General features: G+C 55.1%; 1 protein-coding gene across 2 annotated transcripts in view; it reads right to left on the minus strand.

Moving 5' to 3' along the window:
• Col4a2 (collagen type IV alpha 2 chain) overlaps nucleotides 1-24,078 on the minus strand; it is a 143,805-nt gene that overhangs the window by 4,749 nt on the left and 114,978 nt on the right. For both annotated transcript variants that reach the window (XM_070002624.1, XM_070002625.1), the window contains exons 21-43: nucleotides 23,944-24,036; nucleotides 22,756-22,913; nucleotides 20,410-20,482; nucleotides 20,228-20,334; nucleotides 19,167-19,368; nucleotides 18,781-18,840; nucleotides 16,424-16,480; nucleotides 15,949-16,056; nucleotides 15,348-15,569; nucleotides 12,623-12,784; nucleotides 11,294-11,464; nucleotides 10,492-10,635; nucleotides 8,242-8,364; nucleotides 7,818-7,999; nucleotides 6,863-6,926; nucleotides 6,320-6,394; nucleotides 4,836-4,943; nucleotides 4,226-4,333; nucleotides 3,259-3,330; nucleotides 2,441-2,566; nucleotides 1,788-1,904; nucleotides 394-555; nucleotides 215-313 (exon numbers count right to left, since the gene is read on the minus strand). In XM_070002624.1, the coding sequence (XP_069858725.1) occupies nucleotides 215-313; nucleotides 394-555; nucleotides 1,788-1,904; nucleotides 2,441-2,566; nucleotides 3,259-3,330; nucleotides 4,226-4,333; nucleotides 4,836-4,943; nucleotides 6,320-6,394; nucleotides 6,863-6,926; nucleotides 7,818-7,999; nucleotides 8,242-8,364; nucleotides 10,492-10,635; nucleotides 11,294-11,464; nucleotides 12,623-12,784; nucleotides 15,348-15,569; nucleotides 15,949-16,056; nucleotides 16,424-16,480; nucleotides 18,781-18,840; nucleotides 19,167-19,368; nucleotides 20,228-20,334; nucleotides 20,410-20,482; nucleotides 22,756-22,913; nucleotides 23,944-24,036 (2,793 nt within the window). The remainder of the gene's footprint in view (nucleotides 1-214; nucleotides 314-393; nucleotides 556-1,787; nucleotides 1,905-2,440; nucleotides 2,567-3,258; nucleotides 3,331-4,225; nucleotides 4,334-4,835; nucleotides 4,944-6,319; nucleotides 6,395-6,862; nucleotides 6,927-7,817; nucleotides 8,000-8,241; nucleotides 8,365-10,491; nucleotides 10,636-11,293; nucleotides 11,465-12,622; nucleotides 12,785-15,347; nucleotides 15,570-15,948; nucleotides 16,057-16,423; nucleotides 16,481-18,780; nucleotides 18,841-19,166; nucleotides 19,369-20,227; nucleotides 20,335-20,409; nucleotides 20,483-22,755; nucleotides 22,914-23,943; nucleotides 24,037-24,078) is intronic.

Raw genomic sequence — 24,078 nt, forward strand, 5'->3', positions numbered from 1 at the left:
TCACCCAGAGAACAGCTGTGCTCCAGACTCCCTTGAGAGGTCACCCCACGCCCACACCCCACGCTGAGCACCTTCCCAGGACTGCTCTTTGGGGAGTAGGCCCTGTGCCCATAGGTTGTGGCCTTGGCCTTGGGATGCTCTCTCTGCACCAAGGGGAGGGCCAGGCTCCGGCATACCTCAGCCCCAGCTGCCATGCACAGGGGCCTCTACTTACCGGGGAATCCCTGGTCTCCTTTGGGCCCCTTGGGGCCTCTGTCACCCACAGGTCCGGAAGGTCCAGTGTTGCCCATGAGCCCTGGCTCGCCCTTTGGTCCTGCGACAGACGAGGTAGTGAGGTCACGCGAGCCTGGCTAGGCTCCAGCCCCCCTCTGCCTCTTTGAGGGGCTGTCTTACCTTTTTCTCCTGGGAGACCAAACACGCCAGGCCGGCCCTGGGGCCCTGGGTCCCCGACCCATCCTTTGGACCCGGTGATTCCCGAGGCTCCGGGCCTTCCCTCCTCTCCTTTGCTCCCAGGAAGAGCGGCAGGCCCAGGGGGTCCTGGCGGGCCTCGGTATCCTGTGGGCAGTCACAGGAGGGGCGGGATTAAGCAGGGACCCCAGGGGTTCACCCTGGTGCACAGGACTCATTGCCTGGCTCGTGGCCCACAGCAGCTGGTCCAGGCACGGGTGAAGCAGTGGTGACGCACGATCTCTGCTTTTATATTGAGGGAACACACGAATACAGAGCATCGTCTGAGCTCAGGGTGTTACATGGCTCAGCAGGTTCTTTACCACTTGAGCCATGCTTCCAGCCCTTTTTGCTGGTTATTTTTGAGATCGGGTTTTGATTTTTTGCATGGACTGGCTTGGCCTTTGATCCTCCAATCTATGCTTTGTGCTGTAGCTAGAGGATGGGTATACACCATCAGGCCCAACTTAGTGCTCACACAGAGTCTCACAAACAGTGTTCCCGGGCTGGCCTGGAACCTCTATCTTCCTCTTCTCAGATTCCTGAACAGCTAAGCTTACAGACACAATTACCACACCTGCTTCATCCCAACCATTTTTAAGCACATTCCATGTTGTGCAACATTACACCATCCGTCTCCAGAGCCTCTCATCCTTCTGAGCTGAAACTCCACTGAATGCCACTCCCGGCCCCTGCCCTCCAGCGCTGGTGTCCACCACTTACTGTCTGCTTCCTCCAATGGGAACACTCCAGGGGACCCCCCCCAAGTGGAATCTTCCATTACTTGTCCTTTTGTGACTGCCTTATTTTGCGTAGGCTAGTGTCCTTACAGTCATCCCCGTTTTAGCGTGCATCAGAATTTTCTTCCTTAGCTGGGTGTGGTGGTCTACCCTTGTAATCCCAGCTACTTGGGACACAGAGGCAGAAGAATCATGAATCCGAGGGAGACCCTGAGGTTAGAGATCCTACTTCAAAAACAAAATGGGAGCAAAAGGGCTCAGGGTGTGGCTCAGGTGGTAGGGAGCTTGCCTAGTGTTTGTCAGGCTCTGAGTTCAATTCCTGATTTCACTAAAAAAAGGAACAAGAGAACTTCCTATCCTTTTATTGTCTATCTGTCAGTGGCACTGGGCTGCCTCTGCCTCTTGGTTACTGGGAATGACACGCAAGCAGCAGGTGTGTCCCGCGCTGAGGTGTTGGGGGCCGGGTGGTGCAGGTAGTGATGGAGATGGATGATGGAGCCGGGTGGGAGGCACCTGCTCTGCTCTACATCCGTTCCATCCACGGGTCTGCCGGTGCCGCCCACCTGGAGGTGTCACCATGGAGGAACCAGGGCTACTCACCTTCTAGGCCGAAGATCCCTGGGGCTCCTACGTCACCCGGCAGTCCGGAGATGTTGGAAGGGGGGCTGATGCCGGGGAAGCCCTGCAGGCCTGGGCTCCCAGCTGGGCCTCGCTCACCTCAGGAGGAAAATGACCAAGTTATTTTTAGCTCTGGCTTTCCTCCAATGCTGTACCCTCTGGAGGCCAGATGGACCTGTGTCCCCGGAGGCCTTGGGGAAGACGAGTGCTCAGAGGCTGAGCTGGCCCACCAGCTCCAGCTCCTGCCACCTGCCAGTAGCCTGGGCCAGTCCTGAGGAGTCCTACCCAGGCCCTGTCCGAGTGTGCTCCTGGCTGCACGGGTAGCAGACTGACTGGGGCCTCTGCCATGGAGTCCTATGAGGGCCATGAGCCTGAGTGCGGGCAGAAGGGGCCTGCGGGGCACAGGGACAGTGCTAGTGCTCTCTGTGCTGCCCTCTAGTGTCCTGGACGCCAGGGACACACAGAAGATGGATGGATTGCTCAGCCAGGAGCACTGAAACAGAAAATAAACTGGTGGGGAGTGTAAGCGCTGGAGACCAGAGGGCCCGCAGAGGGCCCGCCCGATTCACAGGCTTGGGGCCACCTCACGTGGCTGGTCCGTGGACTATCCCCTAGGACAGCAGGCATGATCTCACCTGGCACTCCCTGCTGTCCTTTCTGGCCCGGGGCCCCCACTGGGCCTGGAAGGGTATTGGCCTCTCCGGGTTCACCCCTCTCCCCGATGGGGCCTGGCAACCCCGGGTCTCCGTGGATGTCAGCACCTGGGGGAGAAGTGAGACAGCATTGGCAGCTCTGACCACACAGAGGGGTTTCCTGAGTGGAAGGGCAGTCAGTGGGCTTGGAAGAGGGGGAACAGGGCAGCCACAGTGAGCTCCCCTTGCTCACTCGAAAGAGCTCTCGGAGAGCACAGAGGGCCTCACTGCACTGACAGGAAAACCAAGGCCTTTCGAAGGCTTCAAGTTCATGGCAGCAGCTGGTGGCGAGCGGGACTGGTCCCCTGAGGCTGTTCGTGATGCTGTCTTTGCTATCATCAGGGTTTGAAAACCTATTCACAGCCAGGCTCTCAACGCCACAGATGCCAGGTGCTAGTGAGGTGATCTTAGCTGCATTGTCACCCAGGGCGTGTGTGAGCTGCACTGTCACCTGGCACGTGAGTGTGTGAGCTACCTTGTCACCTGGAGTGTGAGTGTGTGAGCTGCAATGTCCCCTGGCGTGTGAGTGTGTGAGCAGTGTCACCCGGAGCGTGTGTGTTGGTTCACCTGCAGGGTGTTGCCTTTGCTTCCACAAATCTCAATCGATGATGGGTAATGTTTGTCTCTTCCTACATGAATCTTACGAACATCTTCCCTGTGAATATGGAGAAGTTCCTTACACTGAAAGGACAGTGGGAAAGTGGCAGCTCCGGGCGAGGTCCCCTCCCTCCAAACCACAGGGGTGACAGGTTGGTACATACCTGGCGCTCCAGGGAAGCCTTTGGTGCCTGGCAGGCCGTGTAAGCCACCGATGCCTCGGAAGCCGGGAAAACCTGCAAAGAGTCAGTTCGTGGTCAGCCGCATAGGGGAGGACAGTGGTGTGCTCTGGAGGGGGGGGAGCGAGGCACTGGACAGCAGGACAGAGGTAGCCTTGGCCCCCTTTACCCTGCATGCAGAGTGCCTCTCCTGTGAGCAGGAGGCCCACACTTTAAATCCCGTCTCCACAGACAGCTGTCGGCCTTCTTCCAGCCACAGGGGGAGGGCAAGTGAGGCTCTGTTTGCCTTCCCCACCTCGCCACCGCCACGTTTGGTTTGTAAGAGCTGTGTCCATCCTGTTCCCCTGGAGCTCTGCTCCCAGCACCCGGTGTCCATCCCCTGTGCATGGAGTGTGTGTGGCTGTGGCTGGATTTGGGGTTGGGAATGGTCATCCTTACTTCTCAGCCAGCATGGCGCCCCAGTGCTAGGCCAGCGCTGGTAACCACCGGGGTTTGAACAAGGGCAGTGTCCGGCCTTCTGCCCCTCTTTGCAGATGACGGTGTCGACACTTTTTTTTTTTTCTATTGGCTTCTATCGGATTCACAGTGTGTGTGTGTGTGTGTGTGTGTGTGTGTGTGTGTGTGTGTGTGTGAGCATGATCTCAGTTACCATCCACACATGTTTCACTGTGTTCCCATCCCTTTCACCCCTCTATCAGATATGTCTTATGATCTCAACAGCTGTAAACCTGCACTCGTGTCCTGTGCAAATGACAGTCAGCCTGTGTCACACTCAGCCTGTGCTCACACCATTACAGTCAGCCTGTGTCACACCTGGCCAGTGCTCACACCATTACAGTCAGTGGCCTACAGAGGCCCGTGGTCTGACGGCTCCTTCTGCAGCCTAGAGGCTCAGTCTAGGGTCGCTGTGGCGCTCCGCCTCTCTATGGAGGTATGGAGGTGGGTGTCTTACCTGGCAAGCCTGGACTGCCTGGCCAGCCATAGTCTCCTTTCTCACCGGGCACTCCGATCCGCCCCGGGTCGCCCTGCGGACCCTGCAGCCCAGCGAGACCCGGGAAGCCTAGAGAAGACACACAGCGAAGCCTGAGCACACCGGAGATCCTGGAGACCCAGAAAGAGACCCCAGCCAGCTTCAAACTTGGAGGGGTCTGTGGACCTGGGAGCAGCGGCGCCGAGGTGTGTGGCATCCCAGGAGGCCACTTGGGGTGCAGGCGGTGTCAGTGATGGGACACTCAACCTTACCACAGGGAGAAGAGCACGCGTTCTCTTCTCGTCCCATCATATGGACAGGAGTGTGCAGAGTGCCTGGGCTGGCCTGGGCACAGAGCAGGGCCAGGGCAAGGCGGTGTGGGCAGCCCCCCGATGCCTGGTCTCACTGGGTGAGGATTTGGATGGCTCACATGCCACACAAAGCCGAGCTAGGCTCGAGAGACACTTCCCATTCACCCCTGGGCGCTCTTCGGTCCAGATGCTATGAGTATGGCAGGGAAGGGGCAAGGGTGGCTGTTTTGTCCTGGGTCCCAGGAGGCCTCCTGCATAGAACACTGTGACTGCAGGCTCACCTGACTGTCCTTTAGGTCCCGGGGGGCCTTGGGCTCCGGTCAGGCCTGTTATCCCAGGAAAGCCCACATCGCCCTCTGTTCCTTTCTCTCCGAAGAATCCCTTGAGACCTGGAATGACAGATGGCAGCTTGGGGCAGTTGTTTATGCCAGTCTGGGGTTTGGTGACACCAGGCTCAAGGGCTTGCGGGTGAATGATGCTGCCAGGCCCCACACGGGGGTGGTAGTTAAGCCTGTTCCTGCCTCAGCTGACTCTAGTTCCTTCCTCTGAGAGGGAGGCAGCTGGCCTCCACGATGGCACCCGCCAATCCGTTCTGCCGTCTCCCTACACAGGACATCAGGACACCAATTGACCCCTGGGACACTGGACACAGTGCCTCAAGTCTGGGACACGAAACTCAGAGCTGTCTTCACCTGGATTCTCTGCGCATGGGGGAGGCAGCTCGTGCACTAGGGCCCTCCGGCAGCCCTGTGGGCCAGGACTGGGGCCTCCTATCAATGGTGGCTGAATGCACCATCTTGGGAAGGGCACCTCAGCCCAGGATGGCCTTCAGATGGTCATAGTGCAGGCTGACCTCACGGTGTGGATCTCACGAGAGACCCCGAGTCTCTGCCCTGCAGAGCTGACATGTGCAGTCACTGCATTTTGGGCTGCGTTATTAGGCAACCAGCTCAGGGCACCCATCGGGCGATGCTAACATGCACTGTATGCCAGGGAACACGTGGGCTTCCCCCCTGGGGAGATTGGCAGGCCCTAGCCTGCCATGTTCACTTAGCCCAGCAAAGTCATCAGAGATGCACACGGCAGAGATGGTCTCACTTCCCTGCTTTTATAAAGCGAGCTTCTATGGTAACATTGAGGACAGGAGGGCAGCCAGCCTTGAGCCCCGGGATCCCTGCTCCCCAGGAAAGAGGTGAGAAATAATTGTAGCCCAAGACTGGCTCCTTGTGGATGGGGGACTGTGGTCCTGCAAGCTGGACAGAGAGCGCCCACCTTTCTCTGGCCAGCACAACATCATCAACAGTATGGGGCCTCCGAAGGAGACACACGTCACCAGTCCCTGGGGACTGCACCCTGGCAGGTGCTTTGAACTTGATTTCAGTGATATTCAGTGGAGGAACAGGGCTACACAGGGCGTGGCTGCCTGCGGCCGCCTCACAGGGAGCAGTCTGGGTCCAGCTTCACTTTCGAGACCCTTCACTGATCACAAGCAGCTCTGCTCACTGGTCAGATGCCGGTGTGCACTCCAGCAGGCCTGTGCCTGGCCTCTCATGGGTCTCCATGAATTATAAAGCATGGTCTGCTCGAACATTTCCTCAGATGTAACTGCATCAAAATCTTTCTTGTACATTGGGCTTGAAGACCCCCAGTGATTTACGAGGATCTTTTGTGTTTTTTGGTAAAGACGGATACACTTGGCAGGCCACACTCAGAGACAAGGCTCAGGGCTAGGTGAGTATAAAGAAACATAAAATAACTTGCGTACCTGGTGTGCCAGTAAGGCCCCGTTCCCCTTTCAGCCCTGGACTTCCTGGTAGATCTATGGTGTCTCCAACATCACCTGCAGCATGCAGAACAGATGGTGAGGGACAGGCCTTCTGTAAAGAGGTATTAGCTTTGCCCTTTGTATTGTGCAAGGCTCCTCTGCTTCTAGCCAGATGTTGATGGCTCAAGCCTCTAATCCCAGCTACTTGGCAGGTTGAGATCTGAGGATGATGAAGATAGTGCAGGCAGAAAGGTCTCTGAGTCTCCTACTTCCAATTAACCACTAAAAAGCTGGAAATGGAGCTATAGCTCAAGCAGTAGAGTGCCAGCCTTGCAGAGAAAGCTAAGGGACAGTCCCCAGGCCCTGAGTTCAAGTTCTAGTACTCACACAAAAGTGAAAAAACTGCAGCCAGCAGGCAACAAAACAAAACAACATAGGTTTCTTCCTAGCAACCAGCAGCCTAAGCAGGTCTGAGGTCACTCTGTGTGCCCCGGAGGTCTTGGCTACAGACATCCGTTTCCTTTCACTGTCCCAGACACTTACCTAAGTCCCCTGTTTGGCCAGTCTCACCGTAGAGGCCTTCTCTGCCAGGAGCACCTTTGTCACCCTAGGTAAAGTCAAATGGAAGCAACGTTAGATGGCCTGGTGAAGCAGGTATCGTTTGGAAGCTCAGTGCCTTTTCTGCTGTGTGCTCAGCACGGCATCGGCTGTCTCCCCCCCCCCCCCCCCCGGCCCTGCTTTGGAACAGTGTGTGTATCATCACTGGTATCTTTTGCTGGACATCTGTGTGTTCTACACACTGACGCAGCTGCACACAAGCGGGTTATAAGATTCCCTTTGGCTATAGATCGGGCAGTTGAGGAAAGACACCCAAAACCACACCGAGGTGGCTGGCCAGGTAGGCACCCTTGAGGGCCAGGCCTGCTCTGCCCATGGTACCAGACACACCATGAGTAGCTGAACCAAGGATAGAACAGAACTCCAGGACACACCCCCTGGCAAGACTGCTGTGTCATGCTACGGTACCACCCATATGGTACTCGGCGAAGCCTAGGGAAGAAAACAGGTGTGGGGGCTGGAGCCATGCCCAGCTCAGGCCAGGTTGCACCATGACCATAGCAACAGCAAGTGCCCCAGAGACCTCTGGGAGGAAGGATGCTAACTCACATCTGTACTGCTGATCTGTACTGGGCTCTGGGGTCTGGGGTCACCTCCTGGCTCAGGTTAGAGTCCTCTGACCTCTGCACTGATTGTGACCTCGTGGGAAGCCTCATTCCCTTGAGGGCTCCATGGAGAGATCTGACAGCAAGCCCTCTGAGGGACAGAGGCTCGGTCATGGCCATTCAGGCCATCAGTGAAGCAGAGCCTGCATGGCCTCTCCCCAGGAGGTCAGAGGCTCACTCCGAGCCTGTCTCTTGGCTACTTTGACCCCAGTGAGAGCAAAATATGCGTGTGGGTAGATGCTCCCAGAAGGCACTAGCCAGAGAGATCTACTTACCCTGCTTCCTGTGAACCCCGGGAATCCTACAATTCCGGGAGGACCAGACACGCCGGGGAATCCTGGCAGCCCGGGTACGCCGGGGACTCCGATGTCTCCTTTGGTTCCTTTGATGTGGCCGGGCCTCCCAGGTAAGCCCGGGATTCCTGCCAGCCCGGGGACCCCTGGCATTCCTTGGATACCTGCAGGAAGACCCTGACATGTAAGGCTCTGCTGGGGAAGCAACGGCTACCTTTGCCAAGCCTGTGAGTTTGCAGTCTGGATGCATCTCGAAGCCCAATGACTGCAGATGCTAACACGGGCATGCCTTGAGACTCAGGTGCCCCGGAGTGATGCCACCCCCGAGACTGAGAGCACAGGTGAGTCTGGCAGAGCTCTGGTGATGGGTGGGAGAGGCAGGGAGCAGGGCACAGGCAGGCCTCACCTTTTAAGCCCAAGTAACCCTTTAGGCCCATGGGTCCCTCGTCTCCTTTCTCCCCCTTAATGTCCTTCATCCCCGGCAGGATAATGGGTGGTGGTCCTGGGGGACCAGGGTCTCCTCGGTTGCCTGGAAGGAAACAGATGGGGTCATTTCCAGGGATCCCACACAATGTAGGGAAAAGGTGGAGAAGACCTCGTCCCCTCCTGCCTCCCTCCAAGGCCCCAAGCCTGGTCTCCCTACAGCCAGCCTCCAGGACTTCGGTGGGCAGAGACATCCTTTCTCTGTTCCCCCCACAGAGTGCTTTGTGAACCGTCTCCGAGCACAGGAGCCCACAGTGGAAGGACGGAAAGTCCAGGCCTGCTAACATGTCCAGGGGCCTCAGGATCAGTGACAGAGAAGCCCCGGAGGCTGTATGGGATCTGCATCTGCACAGCACTGCCTTTCACACGGCCTCTGATGGTGAGCAGGGAGCCTGGCTCTGCCCCTGGACTATACCCCAGACCCCAAGGCTCTTCAAACTTAAGAGAGCTTTCTCAATGTAAAAATGTATACATTACATAACGCATTCCTTTAAAGGGAACAATGGGATGTTTGTTTGTTTGTTTGTTTGTTTGCAGATTGTCAGAGCTGTGAACCTAACATTACAGGGTCAGCATAGCAGATGACATCCAGTCCTTAGCAGATGGTCCCCCATTCTCCCTCACCCTCCCAGAGCTTGGAAGACTCTTGTCGACTTTATCTCTGTAGACATGATCCATGGGACATCTCAGAAATGGGACCACATGGGGCTGGGAAGGTGGCTCAGTGGTAGAGCGCTTGCCTTGCATGCCTGAGGCCCTGGGTTCGATTCCTCAGCACCACATAAGAAAAAAGCCGGAAGTGGTGCTGTGGCTCAAAGGTAGGGCGCTAGCCTTGAGCGAAATTGCTGAGGGACAGCGCCCAGGCCCAGAGTTCAGGCCCCACGACCGGACCCAAAAAAAAAAAAAAAAAGAAATGGGACCACATGCCACACAATAGAAGTTTCTAGAGTTTACCCGTGTTGAGGCTCCATAGTGTAACAGGACCTCAAGCTCTTTGATGGCCACAAATCTGCCCTGTGTCTGCACCCTATTTTATTTATTATTCTTTGGTTGATGGATATTTGGATTGTGTCCATGTGAGGGTTCTTATGAAAATGAAAACGTTCCTAATTATCTTCAGAAAGGAGTAGAATTTCCAAGTAACTTCTGTTTTTTTTTTTTTAATTTTTTTTTTTAGTACACTGTCTCTCCTCTTGAAACTCTGACCTTCTTTTCTCCTTTGAAATTTACTTCTTCCTAGCACATTTTTGGAAGGCACTATGGCAGAATTCTGATGGAATGGCATCTGGGGCTTGAACTCAGGGCCTCTGCTTTTTCTCTCAAGGCTGGTGTTCCATGACTTCAGCCATTCTTCCACTTCTGGCTGTGTGTGTGCACGCGCGCGCGTGTGCGTGTGTGTGTGTGTGTGTGTGTGTGTGTCCATTCTGGGTCTTGAACTCAGGTTCTTCATATTGTCTCTAAGCTTTTTTGCTCAAGATTGGCACTCTACCTCATGAGTCACAGCTGTATCTCTTGCTTTTTTGGTGGTTAGTTGGAGATAAGAGTCTTACAGACTTTTCCTGCCTGGGCTAACTTTGAACTATAGTCTTCAAATCTCAGCCTCCTGATACTTCTGGCTTTTTTTTTTTTTTTTTTTTTTTTGCCAGTCATTGGGCCTGAACTCTGGGCCTGGGCGCTGTCCCTCAGCTTTTCAGCTCAAGGCTAGCGCTCTACCACTTGAGCCACAGTGCCACTTTGGCTTTTTCTGCTTATGTGGTACTGAGGAATTGAACCCAGGGCCTCATACATGCAAGGCAAACACTCTACCACTGAGCCACCTTCCCAGCCCCACTTCTGGCTTTTTTGGTGGTTAGTTGGAGATAAAGAGTCTTGGATATGTCTACCCAAAGTAGCTTCAAGCTGTGGGCCTCAGGTCTCAGCCTCCTCCTGAGTAGCTAGAATGATGAGCCATCAGTGCTCAGCTTTCTTTTTTTTTTGGTGGCGTCTGAATGCTGCCTGTATTTTTGGCTCAAGGTTTTACGGTGGTTAGGAATGCTCGTATACCATCGGAGGGAGCCTTTCAGCGTTCACTCCTTTGGTTGGTTTGGGTTTTTGTCCAGCTCTAGATTGGGTGTTCAGGGAGGAGGTGGTACTTAGTCTTGACCACATGGGGTAGGTTTCAAGAGAGGCTTACCTTTAACACCTGGCTGGCCCGGTAAGCCCTTCAGACCAGGTATTCCAAAAAACCCAGCCTCTCCTTTGGAGCCTGGGAAGCCAGGTCTTCCCGTGAGTCCGATCATTCCCTGGAAGCCATCCATCCCAGGTGAGCCCCGCTCTCCTGCACAGGGAATGGGAAAAGCAGATAGGGGTTAGTCTCATGTAATCTAAAGGACAAGTTGCCACGACCCTCAACCTCAAACAGGGTTCTTGAGGATCTAAGAGCCTCTGTCTGGTGAACAGCGTGCAGACAGAGGGCCAGCCTGTATCCATCCCATTATGGGCCCAGCAAAGCAGGCGACAGAGCCAGGGACAGTCTTAGGGAGCCCAGGCCTGAGCCTACAGGAGAAAAGGTCACAGGGATGAAGGTGACTGTCCCCTGTGTGGAGACCTGCCAGGGCAGATCAGGTGATCAGAGACCCAGCCATATTCACGGGCTGGAAAGCACTATGTACAGCTGTGCCCAGAGAGTGTGAAGGAAGCAAACCAAGGGGTTAAATGAAAATGTCATCAGCCTTCTCACCAGAAGCCCGGGTTACAAATGGCCTGTCTGGAAACCTCCTTCTGTCAATGATAATTGTTTCTTGAGCCATGGATCCTTCCTTGGGAAGGTGACTAACTGGCAGTTTGAAGCGTATCGGTCCTGCCCGAGTCCCACCCCAGTGACCTCTTGGGGTCCCGTGGCCTTGCCCCTGCAGTCATAGGCGGACAGCTGCCCGGCTCAGTGTGCGACTGCCACAGACCCACAGGCCATCCACTGGCCACGGCAGCACATTTACCTTTCTGCCCAGGGGAGCCGGGCATGCCGGCCATTCCTTTAAATCCAGGGTTTCCTCTATGACCTTGCTCGCCTAAGAATCCAGCTTCGCCTCTGTCGCCGGAGAGACCCTTCATGCCCACTGGGCCGGGGGCACCAGTATCGCCAGGCTCCCCTCTGTCACCGGGCAGGCCTGTCAGAAAGAGGAGAAGCAAGAGTTATAAAGGGCCGTGGAGTATGAACTCCTCTTGGACATCAAATACACGTTTCTGTAAGAACCCCCATGGATGGAAGAGGAGCCAGGGCATGGTAGAGGTGAGTTTTTGGGGTGGGCTGAGCCTGGGGAGCCCCGCAGGACTGGCCTTTCCGAGGTCTTCCTGAGAAGGCCCCGTGAGATCCCCTCATCCAAGCTCCTTGCCTCTAGGAACCCAGGAACGGAGAGACGTGGCAGTGGGCGGAGTCATGGGCGGGGGTGCGGCCCGCTCTGTAGGGACATTGCTGCTGTGTGGGGGTGCTGAGGCCGGGGTGCTCTGTGTACACACAGCAGCCCCCAAAGCTCTCCACAAACTTAATGCCTGACCATGAACAAGCAGAGGCTGACAGGCAAGACTGGGAGCTTAAAAAAAAAGTTGCTGTATTCTACTGGGAAGACATTTGTACGGAACTGTCTTCCCTTTGTCACTGTTACAGGGTCCTTGACAGAACACTGGGGAGAGTAGCAACTTGATGAAAACAAAGAAAAACAAACCAAACTGTTCTTGCCGGGCAAGCATGCAGCTGTCTAATGCTTTTTTGGATGCAGTTCCAGCATTTGGGAGGCTGAGGTGAGAAGATCACTTCAGCCCAGAGTTCAAGACCAGCCTAGGCACCACAGTGAGACCTCATCTCAGGCAAAATGAGGATGCATTTATTGGTCCGTGAGGTGCAGAAGCCCGTGGACCGTGCTGCAGGAACAAGGGCCTCCCGGGGAGGAAGGCGCTGCCGGGGCCAATGCCAGACCCTTGCCCCGTCGCTGGACAACGCCAGGGCCTCTGCCCTCCTTCTCGCTTTGTTTGACATCTCCCCAGAGCAGAGCACAGGTTTTGAACTTTCATAGTGCGAGTTTCTTGTCTTTTTTTTTTTAAAACCATTCTCTAACGACTTTATACCTAGACCCCCAATAGGTACGGCAGGTGCCAGGGCGACCATTTATGTTCTCTCTGGTGAGACGTATGTCCTGTGTTGGGAACCCCTCACAGCTCCTGGCGGTTCCTTGGCACACAGTTTGTGGACTTCCCTTGAGGGCTGGTGCAGTTCTGTTCTCAGTGCTGCGGAGAGGGTCCCTTCCCTTTGGAGGGGGGTGCTGTCTTACCTCCAAGACCTGGGGCTCCTGGCAGCCCCGGGGGTCCTCCTTGCCCAGGAGCTCCTGGGAACCCGTGCCGTCCGGGAGGTCCGGTTGGTCCTGGATGACCCGAAGGTCCGGGGAGGCCCAGCTGGCCCTTGAGCCCCGGCACGCCGGGCATCCCTTGGCTTCCTGCAAGAATCAGAGAGGACATGTCAGGCTGCTCTACCCTCGCACTTCGTGGACAGCACGTGCCCCTTTCCCCCCTGAGGCTGTGACACAGGACTGAGTTCGGGATTACTGAAAGTCTGGACAATGCAAAGAAGCCCAGAGAATGAAGCTGCGGGGTGTCATCCGATCACCTGGATGGTTACTAACCCCCTGCCACATTCCCATCCCCATAAGCAGGCCAGGAAATAGAAATTGAGGGTTGAGATGGCACCACAATTTCAACTTTAACATAGCTTGTTTAACTCGACATTGTTCTTTTTGCAGCGTGCCACACGTGACAGTACTGTTTGCAGACAGTTACATGGCTGCGTGAATAGACCACCCACCACACGGCAGCTTCCACGCATGCCATTCTGTGTTATGAACGGCTGTGAGGAACGACGAGGGGCTCACACATGGAGTTCACACACGTGGGCAGACCACTTCGAGGAGACGTGCTCTAGAAATGGAGCCAGCAGGTTGAAGCAGATGCTACATTTTAACTGTGTGCCACTGACATCAGCAATGGAACTCCACCGTGTGTGTCCCCACGCTCCGCAGCCCCAAGCCTCCCGTGGGCACGGCCAGCGTCCTGGCGAACGTGGTGTGGGGAGACCTCCAGATGGAGCAGGGCTGAAGGTTGGTATGTTATTGATGATGAGCAGTGTTTCTTCTTCCCAGCATTTGCCTTTTGGCACGGTGCTTACTGTTTACTTGTGTTCTCCTCTGGAAGGCTGCTTGCTTTTCTCTTTAGGCTTTGGCATTTGCTCCTTAGAAGCAGGAGCCTGAGGCGTACTGACCGCTAATCCTTGGGCTCTATTTCAAGTTGCTGCCCCAAGTTTCTTTTCTACGATACAGCATGTGAATGTTTGCACCCAAATTTCATCATCTTGTGTGTATGTGGCATAGGTGCCCGTGTGTGTGTGTGTGTGTGTGTGCGTCCGTGCATGTGCTAATTCTAATTCCTTCCCTTCAGCTTGGCACACACAGTCCTGGCCCTTCCAGTACACACTCATACTGTGCACATACATTTTCTTCCACTGCTCTCTTTCTCTTTCTCTGGACCTCCCTCAGTCTGGACATTTTCTCTTTTCTTCCTCTCTTCTAGCTGCAGTCCAGTGAGTACAGCAAAGGCCAGCCTGGCAGGGCCTCTCCTGTGTACTTTTTCTTTTCTTTCTTTTTCTTTTTTTTTGTTAGTCATGGGGCTTAATTTTGGGCCTGGGTGCTGTCCCTCAGCTCTTCAGCTCAAGGCAAGTGCTCTACCGCTTCAGCCACAGCACCACTTCTGGTTTTCTGGTGGTTTATTGGAGAGTCTCATGGAATTTCCTGCCCAGGCTGGCTTTGAATGGCGATCTTCAGATCTCAGCCTCCTGAGTAGCTAGGATGACAGGCATTAGCCACAGACACCTGGCTTTCTGTGCACTTTCTTACTGAGCCCAAACCATCCCTCTGGGGGTGAGGAGCGGGCATGAGGGGCAAGGGAAGGACATAGGCGGGACTGAGTCAGCCTTGGCCCAACCAGCAGGCTCCAGTCAGGTGCCCAAGTCTCTGGCTGTCTGGCTGTGATAACCTGCAAGTAACCAACAGCAGACGCTTGAGCTCAGCTCCTACAGCTCTGTGGAAATGAGGACGTATATCGTCCGTGCTCTATCTTTACAGAGCAGGGCTTGCTCCGGGGTATGAAGGGCCTTGTCAGAGTGGGGAAGGGCCTGGTGTGTGGGGCTCAGCAGACCCTCCACAATACTTCTAATAAGAATGGTGGTTGGGGACACAAGTTAGCGACAGAACCCAGGTGAGATTGTGGCCTGAGAGATGTGAGCAAGTCAGGTGGCGGGTGCCAGGCCATGCTGTGGGGTAGAGGTCAGTGGGTGTGTGTGGGCGCTTCCTGCCTGGGAGATGATGGGATGGGACAGGCTACTGGTCTGCCAGTGTGCTGTGACTTCTCTTACTTCAGGGGCTGCAGGGAAAAGTCAGGCAAGGGTTCCTTTGCTCCTTTGGGTGTTTACTCCAGAGTCTTTCTTTGGAGCTGAGTATTTCAGGTCAGGTTCCAATATTGGAACAAATGCTACAAATGAGCAAATACAACACACCAGCTTTTCCAGCTCGGGGGTATCTGGCCTGAGGATGTACATGATTGTCTGATCAAGCACAGTGTGCATCTTTTGCTTTGTTAAACATACACTGAGAACACTGTGTTCCTGATGACATTAAACAATAAAAAAGCACCACTTGGTAGGTGTAATCTCTGCACTGGGGAGGCTGAGGCAGGAATGCTGAAGCTTTTTGAGGCCAGCCAGGGCTCATCAGCAAGACCATCTCAAAAAAAAACAAAAAACAAAAAAACAAAAACCAAACCCTGAAAAACCAAAACACCGAAACCAGCACCCCGTTCAGTGCGCTCCGGGCGAGCCCCTCCTCCCCCACGCTGTTCCTTGTGGCTGCTCAGCTCTGGGCACAGAGCCTGCAGAAGGCCTTGGGGCTCACCTTGCAGCCCATGTGGCGGGGACAGGGCCCTGTGCCTTCCCCAGCCCACCTCGTGTCTCACCTCTGAATCCGGGCGGGCCTACATCTCCTGGAAGGCCTTTGAGCCCAGGGTGTCCAGGCAGTCCGGCATCTCCTCGCGGCCCGGGCTGGGCCCCCAGCACTTCTCCTGGAAGGCCCCTGTCCCCAGGAGGCCCAGCTGGCCCCGGCAGGCCGATGGGGCCTGGGAATCCATCGGGGCCTGGGAGGCCTGCGGCCCCTTTTGATCCTCGGGGTCCCATGAACCCTGAAAGGCAACAGAGTGGTTCCCTCAGCCACCAGATCTCATCCTCACATGCTGACCAGTGCAAGGACTGCCGCCTCTCTAGTAAGAAAGCCTGGTGGCTAGCAGGGAGCTGAGGTGACATGAATGTGACTGTGGATGCCATCACTCTCTCTTCAGGTGGAGTGCTGTTGCTGAGTGCTTCTGCAGCACCCACCCACTGCCGGGGCAGGAATCCAGGCCGTGAGCAAGGAAGAGCCAGGGAGTTTGCATCTCCCCCACATACCGACACCCGTTGGCATCAAGCACTTGTTGGAACAGCTTCCTGGTCCTGGTGGAGGCTGCTGGCTCACACCGACGCGCCCTTCCCAGAGCCGAGGGCCAAGGGCCCAGCAGGACTCACCTGGGGGCCCGGGGAAGCCTTCGCGACCTGGGTCTCCTGGGAAGCCCTTGAGTCCTGGGGCTCCATCAGCTCCCGGGAATCCTGGTATTCCTCTGAGGCCTTTGGCACCTGTACAATCAAAGTGAACCCCAAACCACATCAGGTTCTGTGGGGACAAGGGGAAAGACCTCTCCTACTCCTGGCTCAGTGAGGCTAAGCCAAAGCTGGGATGCAGAGCTGGGATGGTATCTTTGCGTGTGTGGCCTGCCTTCAGGATTGAGTTCTCTGTGGTAGGAATGCCTCCTTGAACCTGGGGTTCGGCAACGTGTCCATGGCTACGGCATTACGATCTTGGGGGGCATGAACGCGGCCAGTGGTGGGCGTGGGGCAGGGCTGGTGGAACTCCCCCTGTGAGTGGGGAGGGCCAGCACGCAGGGCAGGGAGGGAGCAGAAGCCCGAGGGTGTGACCTGGAGGCTATATGTGTTCTGCCATTACCTGCGGGGCCTGGGAATCCTTGCAGGCCGGGTGATCCCTGTGGTCCTCCAACGCAATCTGGAGAGGGGGAGGGATGGGTAAACAGACAAACCCTGGTAAGGTCCAAAGCAGCTAGGTGAAGCATGACCGGGTTATAATCAGACTAATTAATGTGGCTCTGATGTAATGAATTTAACTTAATTGGTTAATCAAACTGGAACAGTAATGTAAAATGTGTACAATACTGGCATAAACACAAATCAAATCTGACAGTAAAAATGGGTATTTGCTGATGGATGCTTCATTCCCTGGAGGAGGGTGATCGGCTTGGTCTACACCAAATCAGTGTGAGCTCCTTCCATCTAAGGATGTCTGTCAGCCGTGGAGATGCGTGCAGTTCCTCTGTCTCCAGACACTTTGACCACCATATTGATTGCTGCATTGAGCAGTCTGGAATGAACACAGGGCTGCAAACACTGCTGGCTGCTGAGGCGCAGAACCGTGGCATCTCAGCAGGACTACTGGTGTCCTTTGCTGGGAAGGTAGTCCTGTGGCAAAACTGTCTTTCTGCCCCATGGCACTGTCTTTCTGTCCTGTGGCACTGCCTTTCTGTCCGTGGCACTGTCTTTCTGTCCATGGCACTGTCTTTCTGTCCTGTGGCACTGCCTTTCTGCCCAAGGCACTGCCTTTCTTGGCCTCATTTTGACTGTCTGCCTGGGAATAGGGCATAGGCTCCCAGTCAGACAGGACTTGGACCTCCCGGACCTTCTTCTCCTGGTGGCAGCAGAGTTGGTGCTCCACAGAGAACCTCCTGGACTTCAGAGGAAAGGACTGGGCCCTGTCTCTGTCCCTTTCGGTTGTCCTTTGTGCAGTAGTTTGTCAGCCCCTCTGAGAGTGCCAAGGTGATCTGTTCACTCCATGCTGTGCTTTACATTCACAATGTTCTGAGAGGGGCAGCCAGGTGAGCAGAGCCCTGGGCTACAGTGCCTTTCAGTGCCCTCAAATGCCTTCCCACTGGTCCCCTTCATCCCACCTGTTATCAGCTGCCCCCCGCCCGCAGGGCCTTGGGACAGCTCAGAATGGCTGTATATTCAAGGCCTTGGGTTCCTGGACCCTCTCACACCCAAGGGGTAACCACTTCATTGCTGCTGAGGTGACATCTGGGCTGTGGCCTCTAAGCCTGGCTCAGCCAGAGTCTCCCAGGCACTCCTTGCTCCGTTAGGACACCTCTGCCTGGCAATCCAGTGTCAGGAGATGCCAGGGTGTCCTGAGTGCTTCTCCCCTGCACTCTCTACCCCTGCTTCTGGTCCCACCGGATGGCCAGCCCAGGTGAGCTGGGTCCTTGTCTGTCCACCAAGAGCTGCTCACTGCAGATGTGCTGGTCCTCCACCTGCCCGCCACAGAGAATACACATTTCCAGGATCCTGGAACATCTGCCTCCAATATCTGGAAGGCAGAGCGGGGAAGCCAGGTGCCCCAGAGAGAGGTTCCAGGACCACCCGGAGGGCCTGTGCCCATGCATTCCCTTGGTGCGCTCTTCCTGAGCCTGGGCCTTCCCACAGCTCAGCGCTGGCCTATACTGAATGTTATAGAGGCTGCAGATGCCAGTCCAACACTGGCCTCCCTTTGAGTCAGACCTGAACTCTCCACCCCTTCAGAGCCCTGACTCTCAATCAACTATCCCCATGGCGCCGTAAGTGGGTGAAGCTCACTCTTGGCCTTTCTCTTCCCGAATAAGACCTGGCATTTTCCAAGCATCTGCCCTGTCCGCCTCCCAGCTTCCCTCTGTAGCCTCCAAGTCTACTGGGTGGCCAGGCTGGCCTCGGGCAGCTTCCTGCATAAGAGCTTGGGACCATTCTTGTCTGTAGTCCTGTGCTTTCTAGTCATTCTTAGCGAGACTAGATTCTTTCCCTCTGCCTTCTCCTCCCATCTTTTAATTAATCAATTAATTAATTTGGGGGTATGGTATGTAGCCAGAGATCCTCCTGCCTCAGCCTCTCAATTACTGAGATCACAAGCATGAACCACTACCTGTGGCTCAGTCAGGTTCTTCCTCATGGCATGTACCTGGTCTACACGGCCACAATTCCCAGCTGTCCCCACCCCGGTGCAGGTGATGAGCACGAGCCTGGGTCTCAAGCGTTGGGAGTGGCTACAGGCATGTGCTCTGCCGTGTGTGCAGCCCAATGACACTGCCTCACACTGCCAGCCTCTCCTTTGATCTACACTGAAGCAGCGGGGTGCCAGCACCACGTGTCTCGCACACAGGACTATTTCTAACACGCATGACTATCGTGCATGGGCATGCCACGTGAGCTTGATGGCACTTGTCAGTGAGTCATGGAGTTCATTAACCAGAAGCAATCCAGTCACCGTACCTGGATGAACGGCATCTTGTCCATCACCTCCAATGGGCCTTTTCACACCAGTGTCACAATCTAGGGAAGACACAATTTCAGATACCATTGAAAGTCACTGACGTGTGTGTGTGTGTGTGTGTGTGTGTGTGTGTGTGTGTGTGTGTGTGTGTGTGTATGTACACTCCATGCTGGGGAAGCTCAGAGTTCTGTGCCCAGGATGAGCAAGTGCAGAGAAGAGCAGTCAGTGCAGGTAGTGTGTGATGGTTCATGTACTGAGAACAGACAGGCCAGCATGGAGGTCCGGTCTGGGTCCGTGGGGCCTCATGCATGGGTGCCGAGGGACAGGAGGCAGAAAGAGACATAGGGCCGTGTCCAGGATGTGGGAGATGAAGACTGTCTCTTACCTATTTGTCCTGGGGTTCCTGGGGGTCCAGGAGGCCCCTGAAAGCCTGGGGGTCCAGGCAGTCCAGCATCTCCTGGGAAACCACGCTCTCCCTTTGGGCCTGGTAAGCCCAGTCCCGGGGGCCCTGCTTCTCCTGGAAAGCCCTTGGCTCCAGGAATGCCTGGGTAGCCGGAGTCCCCTGGAGGGCCCTTGATGCCATCGCCCTGCCAGAAAACCCACGTTATTCTAATAGCGGATGCGCCAACATGCCCCTCCACCCCCAACTCCAGGATTTCATGCTGAGCTACAGAGAAAGAGCGGAAAAGCACAGAACCCATTGGGGACCAGGCACCAAGGATTGGCGCTGGGCTTCACGGGGCTTCTCTAACAGATGCCGTGGATGGTGGGTTGCTTTTTGGCATTGGCTTCTGCCTCCCAGCCACCAGCACCTGCCTTGGCAGAATTCCCACATGGGAAGAGCTCTGCACCAGGACAGGTGAGGCATGGGTGGGGGGAATAGGAGGGGTGGGGGTGCCCGTGGGGCTGTGGTTATGGCTCGCATTTGTGGTGTGTCTGCTGCTCACATGGACTCTACTGGAGGAAAGGAAGCTCGGTTGGGTGAACAAGAAAGAGCTGTGTGCTGTAGAGACCACTGGATTGGGAAGGGAAGAGGGGCCGGGGCACCCTTAGAGGCTCATCCTGCGATGGGAAGCCAGCCGTAGACTGGGGCATCATGGGAGGTGAGGGGAGGTGGGGTGCTCTGGGCCATGGGAGGGGTGCACCATCTTGTCAGGGCTCCCTGTTTCCCAGGGCCATTGCAGAAATCACACCCGGTTTAGAATATTCTGTTTCCTGAAGTGTGTGTGTGTGTGTGGGGTGTCCAATCCAATCTTATACCACGGAACTCTGATTTACTCTTTCAGAGTTTACTCTCCTTTGGCTTCCAACTTTACTCACTCCTTCCTAAAGACATCACCTCCGCTCACTAAGATGGGCTGCCTTGTCCTGGCATGGGCTTAGTGGATGAAGGCAAAGACAAAAAGGCCGAGCCCACCTCCATCCCTCCCCATGGCGGCTACTCACAGGGGGGCCCGGGAGGCCGGGGAATCCATCAAGCCCATCACGCCCGGGGACGCCGTCATCACCCTTCATCCCGTGAACGCCGGGAACCCCTGGCTGCCCCCTCTCACCTGTGGAAGAGTTTACACGTCAGCCCTCACCCAGATTGCACTCACAGACAACTAGGTAGTTGGAGAACTGCTGACCTTTGGTGGTGACGGTCCTTGAGTCTCCTTTGATTCCCTTGGGGCCAGGGATTCCAGCCAGGCCGGGGGCTCCCTGTGGGAACAGGCATAAAATGTCTCACCTCTAGACAGCTACGGACATCTGAGGAGAGAACGCTCCTCGGCTCACAGGACGGCGGGAGATCGCCCGTTATTGAGGTCAGGGAGCCTGAAATGACCTCCCATAAGGCCACAGATCTCCGAGCACCCAGCCACTTCCACAGTGGGGGTTCACACTGGAGTGACAGGCAGGGTCCCAAGGAACTGAATTTAAATTAATAAAATGTAATGGAACTAACCCCAGGTGGCTAGAAAACCCGATGTTTCCCTATTTAAGAGAGGGCCAGCATCGCAGGGCATCCACATCTCCTCCCCCATCCCCGGGCTCCTGAATTACTTTGGTGGAAAGTGCAGGTACTCAGTCCCCACCCAAGGGCAGCTGGATCCTGACCCAGATGTCAAAAAGGTCCAAGGATTCTTAGACTCAAATGTTTCGAGAAGCTCTGACCTAGAACTTAAAATTTCCTGAAGTCCTAACTGCACACCAAGTTTGCTTATCTATGTTTGAATCCAATTACAATGGATAAAAGCCCGCCATCCTTTACCCTCGAGAACCATGACCGATGTGTCTCTGGCACTGTCTTTTGCAAAGTGTGGCCAAGGTTGAGGGAAAACCTGCCTTCAAGAGCAGAAGACCCTCCCATTTTAGGCTGTAACAAGCTAGTGCAGCTCTTTTAATGGGCAGAATTGAGAAGGCGGAGGGCGTGGGGTTGTTCAAGTTTATGTGAGGTGCTCGCTTGGGGCATATCTTGGTTGATGCCATTTACAAGAATATGGGAGTGAGCTCTGAGTTTTAGTTTAATTAAATGGAACATCACAAGTGGTTGTAGAGAATTCCACGGGTACTTGATTAATGAACTTAGTTTTGGCAGACAGGGGTGACATTCCTCCACTACTCAGGCGGGGCTCTGGGCACACACACGGGTGGCACTCAGCAGGTGTTTGTTGGCCAAGTGCTTGGCCAGACTCCATGAGTGAGAATACTCAGCGAGAATACACAGACTGTTGGAAGGGTGTCTCTGATTGAGAAGCACAGGAACTTAGATGGGTTTGTCAAATTTTAACTGCCTGGTGCAACTCCAGCAACTTCAAAAAATATATTCACAAATAAAATTTCCCACAGTTCCATGCAGTGCACCTTTCTTCCCCTTTCATAATCATTCATTGGGTTAAGAAAGCATACCTAAGATGCTAAGTCGGCTCCTACTAAATCTGAAGAGAAGATTGTGCACTAAGTAATTAACAAGCTCTCCATTCAAAATAAAGCAGGACTTAAAAACATTGTTTTTAGTTTAATTTCTTTGTGCAGGTTCTGGGGCTTGAACTCAGGGCCTGGGCCTTGTCCTTGAACTTTATTTTGCTCAAGGCTAGCATTTTACCACTTGAGCCACAGCTCCACTTCTGGCTTTTGGTGGCTATTGGATATAAGAATCTCACTGACTTTCCTGCCCAGGGTGGCTTTGAACCTCAATCCTCAGATCTCAGCTTCCTGTGTAGCTAGGATGACAGGTACTAGTGACTGGTCTAAAGCAGGACTTTTTACAAGATAAAATTTATTTGCTCACTGTTTAAAGGCATAAAAACTCACTGTTTAAGAGCATAAAATCTCATCTTTTGCTACTTCTTAGGCTGTGCATCGTCACCATTGTCTGGTTACAGATCATCTTCATCAGAGCCAAAAGACACCCACACCCATCAAGCAGTGGTCCCTCCTCCCTGTCACGTGACGGTTCTGAGCACTCCAGCTGGGCCGGCACAGGGTCCCCAAAGCCCATCCCTGCACGACACTGCACCATGTTGCAGAGTGTCCCCATTCTAAGGCTGATGGAGAAGCCATCGGGGGACAGTGCGTTCTCTCAGCCCATTCACAAGACAAGAGCATGGCCATGCAGGTGCGTCTACTGTTCTGATCCCTCCCTGCAAGATCTCTGAGCACTGGTGCACACCCACTTGTGAGGACACAGTCCCTGTCCCGTGCACACCTGGGAGCTGCTGACCCCGGGTCTTGGGCAGCCTCACGTGTTGCAGTGATGTGAGACTATCTTTCACAATGTCCTCACCATTTCACAGTCCCACTGGTAGAAGTTATAAAAGTTCCTCTTGGATCCTGAGGCTTTGGAAATTCATCTCCCAACGTGGACAGAGGAGTGCGATTGGTCTAAAGCTACAGGAACTTAAATCTCAGGAGCCAAGAATGGGGCACCTGGGGCAAGGCTTGGGTGCGCTGAGCTAGGTTACAGATGGCCACTGGAGGGTGCTGTGTCTCACCTTGAACCCTGGGAACCCAGGGATGCCGTGCTGCCCGGGATCCCCTTGCTGGCCTTTCCTCCCGGGCTCGCCATTGATGCCTGGAAAGCCCTTGGGTCCGGGTCGTCCAGGGAGGCCCCCGGGAAAGTCATCTGCACACTTGCAGTCCCCAGAGTCACCTGCGGGGGTGGGGATGGAGTGAGAGAGGGCGTGCTCCTTAATGGGGGCAGGCGGGGGTGGGGGAGGTGGGGTTCAGGGCTGAGGGCAGAACCGTAAAGCAGGCCCAGTGGTCAGGCACTCAAGGGTTCCAAATCCTACTCTGTGCACTGCACGTTAGAAAGTGGAGCTGTTCCTGGAGGCAAAGATCTGAGGGCATAGAGGCTGTTTCCACTGGGCCCGAGAGGAGGAGTTGGCTCTAGGAGCCCTGGCTGCAGGCTGGCCTGGCCAAGGCCATGGCTGACTAGGGAAGAAGTGCTGGCCTCTATTCTGTCTTGCCACTAAGAGGTCCGGGGGTCAGGACCTCCTGCTGTCCGCGGGCCTGGCCCCCCGGGGCACAGCTGTGGCCCAGACTCAGGCCACTCGTCCCCTGCGGGCCAGACCTCGGTCAGGCCTGTCATGGCGGGCGCCCAGGGGCCAGGGAGGGGCTACCCCCTCCCCCACAGAGATCTGTACCCACGCTCCTTGTATCTGCTTGCACCCTGACCCATGATGGGCCCACCACCTGAGACTGGCCTGAGGAGCAACTGTGTCTCCTTTGCCCAATGCCGGCTGTATACTACATAGCCCGGTGAGGAAGAAGGCCAGGCCCCAGCTGTGCCTGTCCATTTCTGCCCAGGGTGGGGAGCCCAGCCTCCACCGTCACTGCTAGGCAGCCCTTAATGGGTCAGAAACCTTCCACACTTTGAAAGACTTCCATACAGTGTGGTAGCATGGCAGGGAGGGAAGGCGTGACTCCATCCACACACCCAGACACCGGGCACACAGTCAGACAGACATCAGCTCTATGCAACTCTAGTGCAGCTGTGTTTTGTCATGTGAGCTCATGTGGAATTTTTCCACGTGCACAGTCACTTCAGAAGTTTGGAGCGCTGTGGATTTTGGACTGGAAATGTTCACCCAACAAGGCTCAAGAGAATGCATGAGCCGTCTGCAGGGCAGGGCGGGCTCAGGGCCAGGTGGGGGCCCTTTCCCCTCCCCTCTGTCCCTTACCTTTCCACCCTTTCTGTCCTCGGGTGCCTGGGAAGCCAGAAGGCCCAGGGTAGCCCACTCCTCCTCCTGCTCCTTTAAGGCCGAACAGGAAACCTACAGAGAGGTGACAAGGGGACAGGAGCCTCAGCCTCCACA

The sequence above is a fragment of the Dipodomys merriami genome, unplaced genomic scaffold, assembly GCF_024711535.1.
Source record: "Dipodomys merriami isolate MVZ:Mamm:240054 unplaced genomic scaffold, mDipMer1.0.p SCAF_6, whole genome shotgun sequence".
NCBI lineage: Eukaryota > Metazoa > Chordata > Mammalia > Rodentia > Heteromyidae > Dipodomys > Dipodomys merriami.